At 37.9% G+C, this 13,510-nt stretch overlaps 1 protein-coding gene across 1 annotated transcript in view; it reads left to right on the forward strand.

The window, feature by feature from the left end:
* Positions 1-13,510, forward strand: part of PLXDC2 (plexin domain containing 2) — a 283,134-nt gene that overhangs the window by 146,598 nt on the left and 123,026 nt on the right. Inside the window, exons 3-4 of the mRNA XM_074157175.1 lie at positions 6,870-7,016; positions 12,461-12,530. Of these exons, the coding sequence (XP_074013276.1) occupies positions 6,870-7,016; positions 12,461-12,530 (217 nt within the window). The remainder of the gene's footprint in view (positions 1-6,869; positions 7,017-12,460; positions 12,531-13,510) is intronic.

Below are 13,510 nucleotides of genomic sequence, written 5' to 3' on the forward strand. Positions count from 1 at the left end.
ATCCCAGCTGATGACATCAGTTAATGTTTAGAATGACAACCTCCAGATTTAAATCTGTGAGACTCTGGGCAAAGTGACTGGCCCTAGTGAAAACCTGAGACTTGAGGGCTCCTGCACACACACCACAGGCTTTCAGGACTCTGCAGAGCACTCATGTAGCCTCTTCTTGGAGAATATAGAGCGAGATGAAGGTTTTCATCCCACTGCACACAGACAAAAGATTTCCTCCTTTGTTAGATTGGGCTCCCCTCATTCATTAGACATGGTATTTGCTGTTAAAAAAGGGTTTTGCTAAGGCTTGTGTAATCCACAGTGATATTTGCAGGCTGTCTTCACGTTTCTGCTGACTTGATGTGGAATCTGTATGCTATGTCCATATATATATATTTCCTAAGTTCTTCCCGTATCAGATATTTAAAAAAAAAAAAAAAAAACACACAAAAAAAAACAACCCAAAACCCAAAAAAAACCCCCCAAAACCCCTAACAAAACCCCAAAACAACCCCCCAAAAACTCAACAGATTGTAGCTTTGTCATTATGAAAGCAGCAAGGTAGCTTTGTAAATTGTGTTTCCTCAGTAGAAATTCAGACAGAACAAATGCTTTTGTTAAACTCTCTGCTGTTCAATTTCTTATCCTTGATGCAAAGTGGTACTGAAATGAAATGGTATGAAATGAAATTGGTACTTCTGGGCATCAGAAAGCCATTCATAACAATTGAGCTTCCTAAGTAGCATCCACTATATATATCCTCTGCAAGACTTTCATGTGGCAGTTCGCATGTAGCTTATCTACTGAAATTAGAGCTTTCACATTTTGAGAGGCCAGTTCAAATTAAGCATTCCTCAGGGTCCTGCGGTTATCAGGTCCTATAAAGCTGTAGAACTGCATCATAACATTGCCATGTTGTGATTACAATTACAATACTCTGTATTAAGATGCCCGTACGCCACAACGCGCAAAGTGTCTCTTTTCCCATTTTTCTCTGGCTTTAATCTTCCCATTAGGACCCCATCTTAGGATAGATGATCTTTTCTCATACTCTCTCTAATGGCTGTTAGACTGGGGATATTGTCCATGTACCCTTAACGCCTGCCCCTGCCTCAGTCAGTGCCTGCCTAAAGAAATGATAAGTAAATGAGGAAGTTCAGTTGCAAGAGTATACACACATGCTTCCTCTGCACTGGTAACACGGAGTGTGACCGTACATCTCTCCCACCCCTTTTCAGTGCCCAAACGTGCTGGCTGGAGGTGGCTTTCCGTCAGCTGCAATGCAGAGCTCAAGTCCTACACAAGTTGTTATTTCTGTTCTCCTCTCCTGTGCTGTATTTTAGCTGGTAGGTACTAGTAATATTCAGAAATCTAAGAGCAATTTTTTAGGAAAAAAAAAGAAACAATTCAGAAATTAATTTTAGCTGGATTTTACTGACAGGGTAGGTAGGCAGAGATACAGTAAGAGAGTAACAAGCATTACATGAGATTGGGTAAGAGTGCAAATAGTTTCAAGGAAGCTGGTTTTGTTGTATGTGTTCAGGGCTGCCTTGTTGCTGGCTTATTTTAATAGAAGCGATGTTCCTTTTTCTTCTGCAAAATGAATTCCCAGAACTGCATTTCTTCATTAGGGAAATACTTTTAATTTCTGGCTCATTTCCTTCCTCTAAATTTCCCAAGAAGTATTTTATTATTATCTTTGCTTTCTCCTTGAAAAGTAGTCTATTTTTAAATATATAATTGCCTGTTCTCTCCTTCCAGTGTTTCCGTTTTATTCTACAAATGCAGCGTTTAGAAAGCAGAATTGTCTTATCAATTTCATAGACCATTCATTGATAAATGCTCGTCGTATAGTCAGAGTTAAAGATCACTTTCTAAACTTAGTATTTGGTGATGAATTGCCTCAGCACTAATTTTTGGGGAAAAATACCAGCAGCACTCTCAGTTAACGTAAAATTATGCCTAGCGATTTTAGCAACAATTAGGCAATTTGTTAATGTGTTTTATTAAAAATTAGCTAACAGACCTTCCTTTTACAGTGGTAAAATTAAGCATCTATAAAGTCTAACTCCATATCCTTGATGGCTTCAGAGTTTGTTCGTTGTGGTGTTGTCTCAATAGAAGCCTGAAAATGCAGTTTCAATAAACGGAATATTAAAAGGGACAACAGTTATCAAATTAAATGCAGTCTAATTGTCTTTCATTGCAGCTGGCAGCCGGCAATATGTCATGACACTTAATCACAGATAGAATCAGAATTGTCTAGGTTATCTAGATATTTGAAGACAAGGAGCCTTGGATGATTTTTTTGATTTTTTTTATTTTTTTAATCGTTAATGTCACAAACAGTCTCCCAGGACTGGAAGAAGGCAACTAAAACTCAAGCTACCAAAATGTAACTGCCATCTGGCTGGCTGATCTCTAATGGTTTGCTTTGTGAATGTCTCTCTCTCTTCTTTCAACTACAGAAAAACTACAGCATACTATTGTGCAACAGCAAAAAGCTCTTTCCTGGGTGCCAGCTGTGTTTTTTCTCTGGTTGAAGTTACTAGGTTGTTTCAGTTACAGCTTTACAGATATGTGTGTATATGTGTGTGTGTGTGTATATATATATGGCAAAACTTTTTGTTCAGTAGAGTCTGTGGTTTGGATCTAATTTGATCCAGTATTAAAAAACCAAAATATTCATGCAGCTAGATTTAACAGTGGCTCTTATTCTTAACCTAAATCTTGTTTGATAATATCCTCTGTCTCCTAGAGATTTACAGTGTTTTTCAATTTCTGTTAAAGGAAAAATATGACAGGAAGAGAATTAAACCTGTAAAGTCCCATGCTTACATGTATGATTGCATCATCATTGAATTTTGATGTCATACATTAATTGAGAGGGAATTTTATTGTTTCATGTCTGTTTCTGTTCTATTTTCGTGTTGTCTTTGGTCAGAATCCCGGTTAGTAATTTGAAAGCTTTTCAGAGGCGTAATATATTTTTTACTTTTAAATATTACACGTAGCTACATCATACTATCTTTATTGTGACAGCTCATCTCACACATTTGAAGCCTTAATCTGTTAAGGGACAGCAGTTATCAAGGAAACAGGTATGTGATGTTTGGACTGTATTTGGGAGTATCCATATATGTAATGTATGGAATGGATGTTCAGTCATTGAATTTGACAAATAACGAACACCAAGAATTTAAAGAAGACTTAATCTTCAGTTGTGCTAAGCTTTCATGAATAGTGCATGCATTCAGCTTTCTTGAGAAAACTCAGTTGTAGCTGGAGAAGTATGGAAATATATTCAAGGTATCATCAGACAATATCCCTTGTGAAAACCATAAGAAATTAATTTTCTTTGCAATCTATGGTAAAATGGCAACTCAGCATCAAAGATTGCCTCGGGTAAAAAATAACTTATTTCCCCAAGAGGGAAGACTTATGAGAAAGGTTCTAATAAATATCGCCTTTATACTCACAGAGGTTGCCAACAGTAACCCTCATAGCTGGTGCAAAAAATCTCTGGAAAAATCTTTTGCTTAAAAGCTGTACTTCTCAGTAGAAGAGAGGTGCTTCCTACTTCATATCTATGCAATATTTGGATGGGACTGTACATCTAGAGAAGCAATGGGAAGATGGGGAATAATTCTCATATACCCAAAATATCTGGAAAACAAAATAAAAAAAAATCTTGTAGTAGTAATGAGTATATTCTCTACTTTCTCTGCAGGTTCTTTCATTTGGTAACATGCTTCTGTGTCATTAAAAGATACTGTAAAGTTTATATAATTCTACTTATCTGCAGAAATCTGCATCTGTGGGTCATATAACTATTAAAATTATTTTCTTAATTCAGTAATGTACATGCAAATTCAGCATAATTTCTGAATCATTTTTCATCTTCTTATGCGTATAGTACCTGTAGGGGATGAAATGTGTTATGAAGCAGGTGCAATCAAATAAAGAGGTCTGTCAGAGTGAAAACTCATAGGTATCTATTGTTACCAATAAAAAGTTTCTCTACAGCTGGGAAATTTGTGGACACCAACAATTTAATTTTCATGGTGATGCATCTTAAAAACTATGAAGGCAGCAACTTGAAATACCAGCATGGATCCCAACCTTACTAAGAGGTCCTGAGCTTCTCGGGCCAACATTAATAGTTAGCTCTGTGTTCCTTTTTGTAGTCATATTGCAAATTTACAGATAGGATTTTAAAAAGTTAGGGTGTGAGAAAGAAATGTTTAATGGTACATTGATAAAATATATCTACGTGCAGGTTGTGAATGTTTTCCGAAGAGCAAGAAGAATTCAATTTTCTTTCTAGCATCCAAGTGGAAGTGAATTTGTTTCCTTCCAGAACTATCTAAGGTTATTTAACTTGAATTAAAACAGTAAATGAGACTTTATTTTACACAAAATTTGGTAGTTGTTTATACATGAGTATTTCCTCACACACTGACAATATTGTTGAGCTGAAGGGTATAATTTAAGTGTTTGATTTAGAAGATGCATGATGAGTCTGCTTTAAGCCTGGATGAAGATACCATTTAAAGCGTTCTTACAGAGCAACCAGCTAGGCTCAGTGTTAGAGCTTTCTTGTTGGGGAGGTAAGGGCTTAGCTACTAGTAATTGACTGAAGTAGCTTTATGAGTTGTGAAAAACTGGAACTGCAAAAACTCTGCACCGTTTTAACTATAGTTCAAATATTGCATGTTTATCTGAAACAAGCTATTTTGGTAATTATTTCTTCTCCTTTGTCTCTCAGAACTCTTACCTTGAGACTTTATGATGCCTTAAATGTAACTTTTAATTTCTATGGAAATTCTGTCAGAATGATAAACTAGACTGGGAAAATGTATCTTTGTTGTCAAAACTTTATAATTTGCTGTACCTTCTCTTTTTCTATGACAGTAATAACTGTTTCTATTGACCATTAAAGAAGAAAAGAATTTGGTAAGGTAGTTGGCTTTTGTCATCTTCCTGACAGTGTAGTTTTAATGATGTTTACTCTTGTGACTAACCTAGAGCTGCTGAAGTTGTTAGAAGTTGCTTCAAAAGCGTCAATGAGATTTACTGCGCAAGTAGATCCTGGCATAAAAAGTACAGCAGAAGATATAGAAAACGTCAAAGAGAAAATAACCTGGTTGTGTCTGCAACAGCTTAAGTAAAATGCATCTGTGATGGTGTTCATGTAGGATGAATTCCAGCTGAAACAGGATTTATGGTCAATATATTTCACCTAGAACATGAACAGTTTCACCTGGAATATAAGCCCTCACCAACTATATCTTCAGCTCAGGACTGTGTCAGTAGGGATGGGTTGTGTATGTTCTGGGGAATGGGTTGTGGGGAGGGGATGTCTGGTCTGCATGGGAGCACGGAGGGGTATGAGGGTGGTCCCATGCTGCTTGCTGCGTATAGGAGGTGCTGCAGGAGAGGATCTTCTCCATCACCGGGGGGAATTCTAAATTCTAAATCCAGCTCTTCCATTTTCTTTGCCACTGTTTATTTTCTAAGTTTATTCTAATTTGAAAACACTACCATTGAGGCTTCCTTTGTTTATTTTGCTTTGGCACACAGGAGAAGGAAGGAAGGAAGGAACTGATAAATACCAGCATGTACTTCTTTTATAGTATTACTTGTAGCTATTCAGCAGTAAAACTGGCAATGCTGTTGATTTAAATATTTTATGGTTATGACAACTTGGAACAAGTTAATGAAGACTGGGAATTTGGGATGTGTTTCATCTCTCACCTCAGACCATGCACTTTTATATTTTTCCTTTTGCCGTCTTAGATGTCTTAGGAAGGTACAGACCATCATAGCTACTGACATTGACAGAAATTTTGGAATTTCCTATTTTTAGGTTTTTAAACATTTACTGAATTTTTTGCATAATATTTCAAAATTTTACTTTTTTTACTGTGCTAAATGTGTATGATTTTAAGTGTAAATTGATTGCAGTGAGGTGGAGTGGCTTACAGAGTATTTTGAGTGTTGGAGTCTCAGCTTTGTGTTTGAAATAAGTAGACATTGCAAAGACTTTGACTGTCTCCTGAACCACGCACTCGACTGGGGAGTTGGATATCTGCTAGCTTGAGGATTTGATGGACCGCTAGCACAGTTTCCCATGGCATATGTAGGATTCATATATTTTACGTCTGAATTTGCTGTGGCATGAGCATGACAACAGCTACTGTCATTTTAAAGACCATGAGAACTAGGAAGCTTTCTTCCACAAATATGTATGTATTTGTCTCAGAGTAGCAAATATACAGTAAAAGCAATCTTTCAGAGATTTAAAATAATAACATTGTAACAAATAACATCGTAAACCTATATCTATTAGGATTTTTTTTGGAAGTTCTTATAAAGGGTATTCTAGTGAATATGTAATATTCTAGGAAATTATGTTTAGAAATGTCAAAAAATGTGATTTTTTTTTTTTAAAGATGTTGCTCATTGCTCATTTTAAAGTACTGCTCATTGCTTTGTTAGAGCATAGCCGTTGTTACAGGAATTTACTGGCCATCTTGCCTTGAAAGCCTTCACAAATTTTGCCGTAGATTTCACTGATGTGGTTACAGGAACCGTATGATTGGGATTTGAGGATAGTGAACATTATGATTATAATATAAGATGATTGCATGAGGTAACTGTTTGCCCTACCAACTGCTTGTGGTTAGGAGCAGAGCTGTCTTCTGCAACCCATTTGCAATTTGTACTTTTTTCTTCATTGCTGACTTGCAGTGTAGTGTTTTCTGCTGTTCACAGGAGCAACAGGACTCAGCATTTCAAGGGTGAATATTATATAGAGCTAAGGTGTATCTTCCATTCTAATGTGTATTTGCTGTGGTTTTTTCTCCCCCTTTCAGGAGGATACAGATCATAATTATTATACTTCAAGGACGTATGGCCCATATGATTCTACGAGCCGGGATTTGTGGGTTAATATAGACCAAATGGAGAAAGACAAAGTAAAGATTCATGGGATCCTTTCCAATACGCATCGGCAAGCAGCAGTAAGTTGTTACACCTTTTTCTTCTTTGACTGACAAGGGTATTTTTTACCAGTGACCAACGCTAAACCTTACTAAATATTGTGACTACTGTTCACAGAGCTTTATTTTAGTTAAGTTATGAAAATCTGCACAGTGTTGCTATCAAATGATTCCAAGTTGCCTTTTTGCACCTGCTATAACAGTCCTTTAGAGACACCTTTACAGATATATTTAAGATTCACCTCTGTTTTTAAGGATCACAAACTATCAAAAAACAAACTAGTTGTGTTGTGGAAGTCCGAGGGAATTTTACCATTGACTTCAATAGCAACGGAACTGGGTTCAGGATTAAGTTGCTGAAGTTTAGGTCTCCCAAGTGCAAGTGTTTGCACTTCCATTTTGTATGAGGTGTCACACTTATTTTTTCTTTTGGAGCACTGATAAAATTCATGAGAGTGTCATATAATTACAGAAGTGTTAGATGTGAGTCAGGTCAATGCCAAGCACAAATACAGGCTGGGCAGAGAACGGATTGAGAGCGGCCCTGAGGAGAAGGATTTGGGAGTGTCGGTGGATGAGAAGCTCAACACGAGCTGGCAATGTGCACTGACAGCCCAGAATGCCATCTGTATCCTGGGCTGCATCAAAAGAAGCGTGGCCAGCAGGTCAAAGGAAGTGATTCTACCCCTCTACTCTGCTCTGGTGAGACCCCACCTGGAGTACTGTGTCCAGCTCTGGAGTCCTCAACACAGGAAGGACATGGACCTGTTGGAATAGGTCCAGCAAAGGGTCACAAAGATGATCAGAGGGCTGGAGCACCTCCCCTATGAAGACAGGCTGAGAGAGTTGGGGTTGTTCAGCCTGGAGAAGAGAGGGCTCCAGGGAGACCTTATAGCAGCCTTCCAATATGTGAAGGGAGCCTACAGGAGAGATGGGGAGGGACTCCTTATCAGGGAGTGTAGTGATAGGACAAGGGGTAATGGTTTTAAACTGAGAGAGGGCAGATTTAGATTAGATATTAGAAAGAAATTCTTTACTGTGAGGGTGGCTAGACACTGGAACAGGTTGCCCAGAGAAGTTGCCTCATCCCTGGAAGTGTTCAAGGCCAGGCTGGACGGGGCTTTGAGTAATCTGGTCTAGTGGGAGGTGTCCCTGCCCATGGCAGGGGCTTGGAACTTGGTGATCTTTAAGGTCCCTTCCAACCCGAACCATTCTATGATTCTGTGTGATCACAATTTCAGGGGATCAACAAGTAAATATCACAGTTTAAATAACAGTCTTGTTTAACTTACTGTAATCATGCTGCCTGGTAAAATGGGTATGAAAATAATGGACTTAAATGCTTAGAAGTGAAATTGAATGTTGCGTGATTTACAGTTTGTATTCTCAGATCTCACCTGTGGCTGGCAACTGCATGCATAGAAGAGCCAATATTAGCACTTGGGTTTTGCCAGTTTAAAAACAAATCTAGTTAATGCCTTATTTAAAAGTTGTACAGTTTTTAAAGATACAGGTGTGTTTGACAGTTTTAAAGTTGAGAGAAAATCCCAGTTTAATTCATCATTTCTCTCAGTTTATCTGTTATCTCCTTGGGAGCAGCTAGGTGACTGTCTCAGAGGAATGTAAGAGGCAGCAAGAAGAAATACTGTGGTATTTAACTCGGAATACAAAAAGCAGAGTAAGGTGATAAATCCACTACATGTGACTAACAGAGAGTCCAATACATAAAATATATTCCTTGTACCCAAAAAGACTGTAAGGAAGCAGGGATAATGCAAATGCAGAGGGTTCAGGCATTTGTATATCTTTGGATTAGATTTAATAAAACACTCTATTGGCTATTCTCTTAAGACAATTTTTTTCTAATGAGAAAAAAACCTCAAGGGTACCTAAAAGTGAGAACTTTGTCTGCCTTTCCTTCTTCATCTGGGATCCCGGTGCTCTATGTTGAGGGAGAGAATAGAAACATGCAAAAAAATGTAATAAATTAAAAATACCTATATAAGGTAAAACACCTTTCCCTAATAACAGTGATTTATGAGGCTCAGGACTTCAACATTAGTGAAATGTCTTTGAGAAATGTTAACCTGTTGTTTAATGATTTGTGAAGATGACAGCCTTCCATGCGTTTGTTCTAAGCACTTTTGTTTCCAGTTGGATCCCTGAGATTATGCACGTAAAAATGTCCATTCCAAGGGGGTCATTTTGTTGAAGTTATTGAACAAGAGGTATAAAATGGAATAATGCTTATGGAATTAGTGGGGAGAACCGTTCAGCTTGGCAGAGAGGAGCGCAGAGGGGAGCTTGGCAGCATGAGGGCTTCAACTCTGTCTCCCCCAAAGCAAGCAGTTTAATTAAGACTTTTCTGCTGAATGTCAGGTGCCCACACCACCTTTCTCCCAGCTCTACCCTAGAGAAGGCTGTGGTCCCAGTTAAGCACACTGGTATCTATCTCTGTTCATACTTGCCCAAGTAACTTGGTCTGTGAACTCAAGTGGCTGCAGCCATGTCTGCATGCTGTTTTAAAGACCTCTTTATCAGAGATTTGTTTTATGTTTCTTCTGAAGGATGAAAAAGTACCAGTGAGTCATCTTGGAAAGCTTTATAGTTTATTTCTTGGTCTGTAATTGATTTCATGTAGGTGTCCGAGCAAGCAACACCCATGTGGATTACACAAAGAAGTTATTTTTAAAAAGATGTGTTCTCTATAACTGTTTAATAACCAGAGAGTCATGTATTCTGAGCAGATCATACATCATACATGAGCGGATCATACATACAAGTGACAATCTCTTCCCCTCTCTTCCATAGAGATAGACTTTGCCATTAGTCTTTTTAAAAGGGTATTTTGCACAACTTTCTGTGACTTGGTGATTTACACGCTGATAATATCTAAAGATTGCTCTCCAATTTGGCAGGAGAACAAGGAGTTAAATTACTATGTGCTAAGTATTAATGAATTTTTCTAATAATGTCAGGGATTCTTTGAATGGTAAAAATTTTACACTGAATTTGTGTGTTTACCTTCATTTGGAAGTATGTAATCCTAAGAGCTCCCACAAGTTGTCAGTTGTTTTTGCTTCTACACGAAAAAGTAATAAAGAGAGGATCTGTGAGATGGTTTGGCTCTATAAACAGCATAATCATTGTTTGGGGAAAGTAACAAATATTAATGGAACAAATAAAACATCTAGCACTACAGGATTTATATCAGTATTAGTGGTTGAGGTTTTTTTTCAATACGTTGCCACCATCTTCTTAACTGTGTAATAAAATTTTAGGTGTGGCTTGGATGCTCAGTGTGTTTAGATCACCTAATATTTGTGAAGCTCGGTTCCATTTTCTGTCAGTCTATTCTAGAGCACATGGAGAATAGACTGACGTGCATGGAGATGCGCATGAAGAACACATTTTTATTCCAGTGGGTCAAAAATTCAAATATTCTGTCTGAAAAATGAGATGTGCTTTCAAGTTCTTTATTACAGTATTATGCTAAACAATTGTTTATATTAAGCATGATTACATTGACAGAATTTAGGTCATCACTTTTTGATTGAAGTCAGTGGGAGATCTGTATCTGGCTTGGGTGGGCATAGGCTCAAGTCTTTATGGCAAACATCTTTATACTAATATTTATATTATAGCAATTCAGAAGACTGTTAAGAGGTCACAGTTGTCTTTTGAAGCAGTTTAATGATTACGTTATTCAGAAAGTTAACGATAATAGGTAAAACAGGCAATAGTGTATAAAGGAAAGAGGGAAGGTTTGGTCAGAAAATTGATGTTTTTAACAGTGTTCTTGGAAACTAGGTTTGGTAGAGCAAGGACATAATTTAAATTGAGCACATACATAAACATAACATACACCTCAGCTGTGAAAACTTTGAAACATGGAAAAGAATTGTTTAAGTTAATTCATGAGCTGTCTTGACATTTGCCATTTTGATCAGTAGTGTTTGGTTGTATATCTAAATATATACGTATATACAGAAAAGGTCATTAGAACCTATTCAGTCCAATTAATACAATGTAAATCAATTTTGCATTCCAATTAAAAACAAACAAAAAGGGGCTAATGGGTCCTGTCAAAATTCTGTCTTCCATTTAAGTAGAAAGAAAATCTAATTTAAAGTTACTGTAAATCTTCAGCTGTTAATTTCATGCTAAATAATACTTTAAGCATTTCTGGTGGATGCAAAAATGTTTCTTCCTGAGAGAAGAAATACTCAGTTATAATCTGAAAATAATAAACCTAGGGTAGAAAGAATGGTAGGGAAAATAAAAGCAAAATGTTTTTTCCCCCCCTTTTTTTTAAATGTATGGACTATTGCCCTTTCTTAAGTGGAGACATCAAAGGTTAGGGTTTGTTAGTCACCGACAATCTACCTTCACACCAATTTTTACTTTAGTAACTCCTTGTAATAACAAATAAAAATGGGCTCAATACCCAGTTCCTGTTTGGGCTTCGGGCCATGATGGAAGTGATGTGCTTTTTATGAGATACTACATTTACACAGTGAACAGTCCTCACTGGGATTTCAGCACTCCTTTCTGTCATGGCTACTGATTTGTTCAGAGTTTAACCAGGTAGCACACCAAGTGATGATTATGGGTGGCTGCAATAACCAGTGAGCTTTGGGAAAGGAGTGGAATAGATAGGAAAGAGAGCACCATAGGCGGAGAGGGAAAACAAGTTTGAATTTGAATGGTGCTTTATGGTGAGTTTAGGTGAGGAGAGTCTGTTCTCCAAATTACAATTCTCTGCTGTGAATTCAGCTGATTAGAGGATGGTCACCTGTAGGCTGACAGAGGAAAAAAAGATTTTTATTTCTTTTTTATTTTGCAGTAACTTCTTTAAGTAGAGTTTGTTGACACTTCTGTTTAATATTTTGTATAAATCATTTCAGCTACTAGTTAGTATAGAAAGTTTTGGGAATTGGTGTCATGTGAGTTTGATGGAGGAATTCCCTTCCAGTGACCAGCCTTCATCAGATAGGCACCCAGGCAGCAGCAGGATGTCAGGGAGAGCACTTGAATCTGAAGGGGCATGTGGCAGAGGAGCAAACCACCCACAGCCAAGGTAGTGGGGATCCCATAAAATTTAGATGTTGCCAAAGCCCTGAATATTGATGGGTCCTCTTAAGAAAGAGGTTAAAGCAACATTATTTTAAGGGAAAACTCTACGCATCTTTATTAATTTAATTCTTGTGAGAGAGTTATAATGTCTGTTAATGTATTTTATTTTCTGAAGTCTTCAGTTATGAAGATCCACTGCTTTCAGGTGTTTAAGTGCTGCACAGAATTGTTTCCAATTAGCTATTGGCAATTCCAGATTAGGAATAGCAAAGCTTTAGTGAAAAATAAAAAACAATGAAACAGATGTTTGAAGTGGAGGACTGTTCATTTTGTTTTCTCTTACCTTTGTGCACAATATCAATTTTATTTTCTGGTGTTGTTCCTTTCAGAGAGTGAATCTGTCCTTCGATTTTCCATTTTATGGCCATTTTCTACGTGAAATTACTGTGGCAACTGGGGGTAAGTGGCTTTCTAACCATTTAGTTTGAGTAATATGAGAAGAGTTTCTTGCAGCTATTTAAAATACCTTTTTTCCCCTGTATATGTCAAGAGATAAACTGCAGCATTTATTTAGGAAATTTTGCTTTCTACAAAAAGAAAATTACAAAACATATGATGAAAAACCTCCAGCTGCTCAAGTTGAACTCTTGTAAAACACTCTCAGGGTAAGACTTTATAGCATTAATCGTTTTCTGTTTAGGCATTTCCCCCCAGAAATCGTGTGTGTGTATCTGGAGCAGTTGCACCTGTGGAGATAGTGCTGGAGCCAAAACAAGGAGGGAAACAGGTTTTACCTGCATGAGGGCAGAGGATTTACTATCCAAAGATAAGAAGTGCTGCTAGAAGTACCTAACTTGTCACCTATAAGGCAAACCCATTTGAATGTTTTGCCTTAGTGTGGTACAGTGTCTGGAACAGTACCATGGTGTTTCTCTCCTCCTTCTGTGAGCGCACCCACAGCATCCTCTGGTCCTTGAATGTGTCCAGCAAGTTCATGGACCCTGGCTGGTAGTGCTCTGCTTCGAAGTGTGACAGGACAAGCAAACAGAAATAGGGGCCACCATCACCAGGACCAATCCCACACTGTCCCTGGTCAGGGTTTCTCCTTCTCATGCTATGGGTGACCAGCTGGCCAGGGTCAGGGGATGCCCATGTCCCACTGGAGCTCTGAATGGGGAGGGTATAACTAAAAGGCATGGGAAGCATTGCAGCCAGTGTCTCAACAGGATTAGGAGCTGAAACAGAGGGTTCTGCCATGCCCTGTGTCAGAATCTCCATTTTTCTACCAAAGCAGAATACAAGAGAGGGACAGAGGTGAATAAAAGCTCACATTAAATGATTGATTTGCAGTCAGAATGATAAAAAGGGATGCAGAATTATGGGATGACTTCAGTACCAGGATTTTCTCTTCTTGATCAGCAGTGACATTTTGATGCTGA

This window comes from Numenius arquata, chromosome 12 (assembly GCF_964106895.1).
Source record: "Numenius arquata chromosome 12, bNumArq3.hap1.1, whole genome shotgun sequence".
NCBI lineage: Eukaryota > Metazoa > Chordata > Aves > Charadriiformes > Scolopacidae > Numenius > Numenius arquata.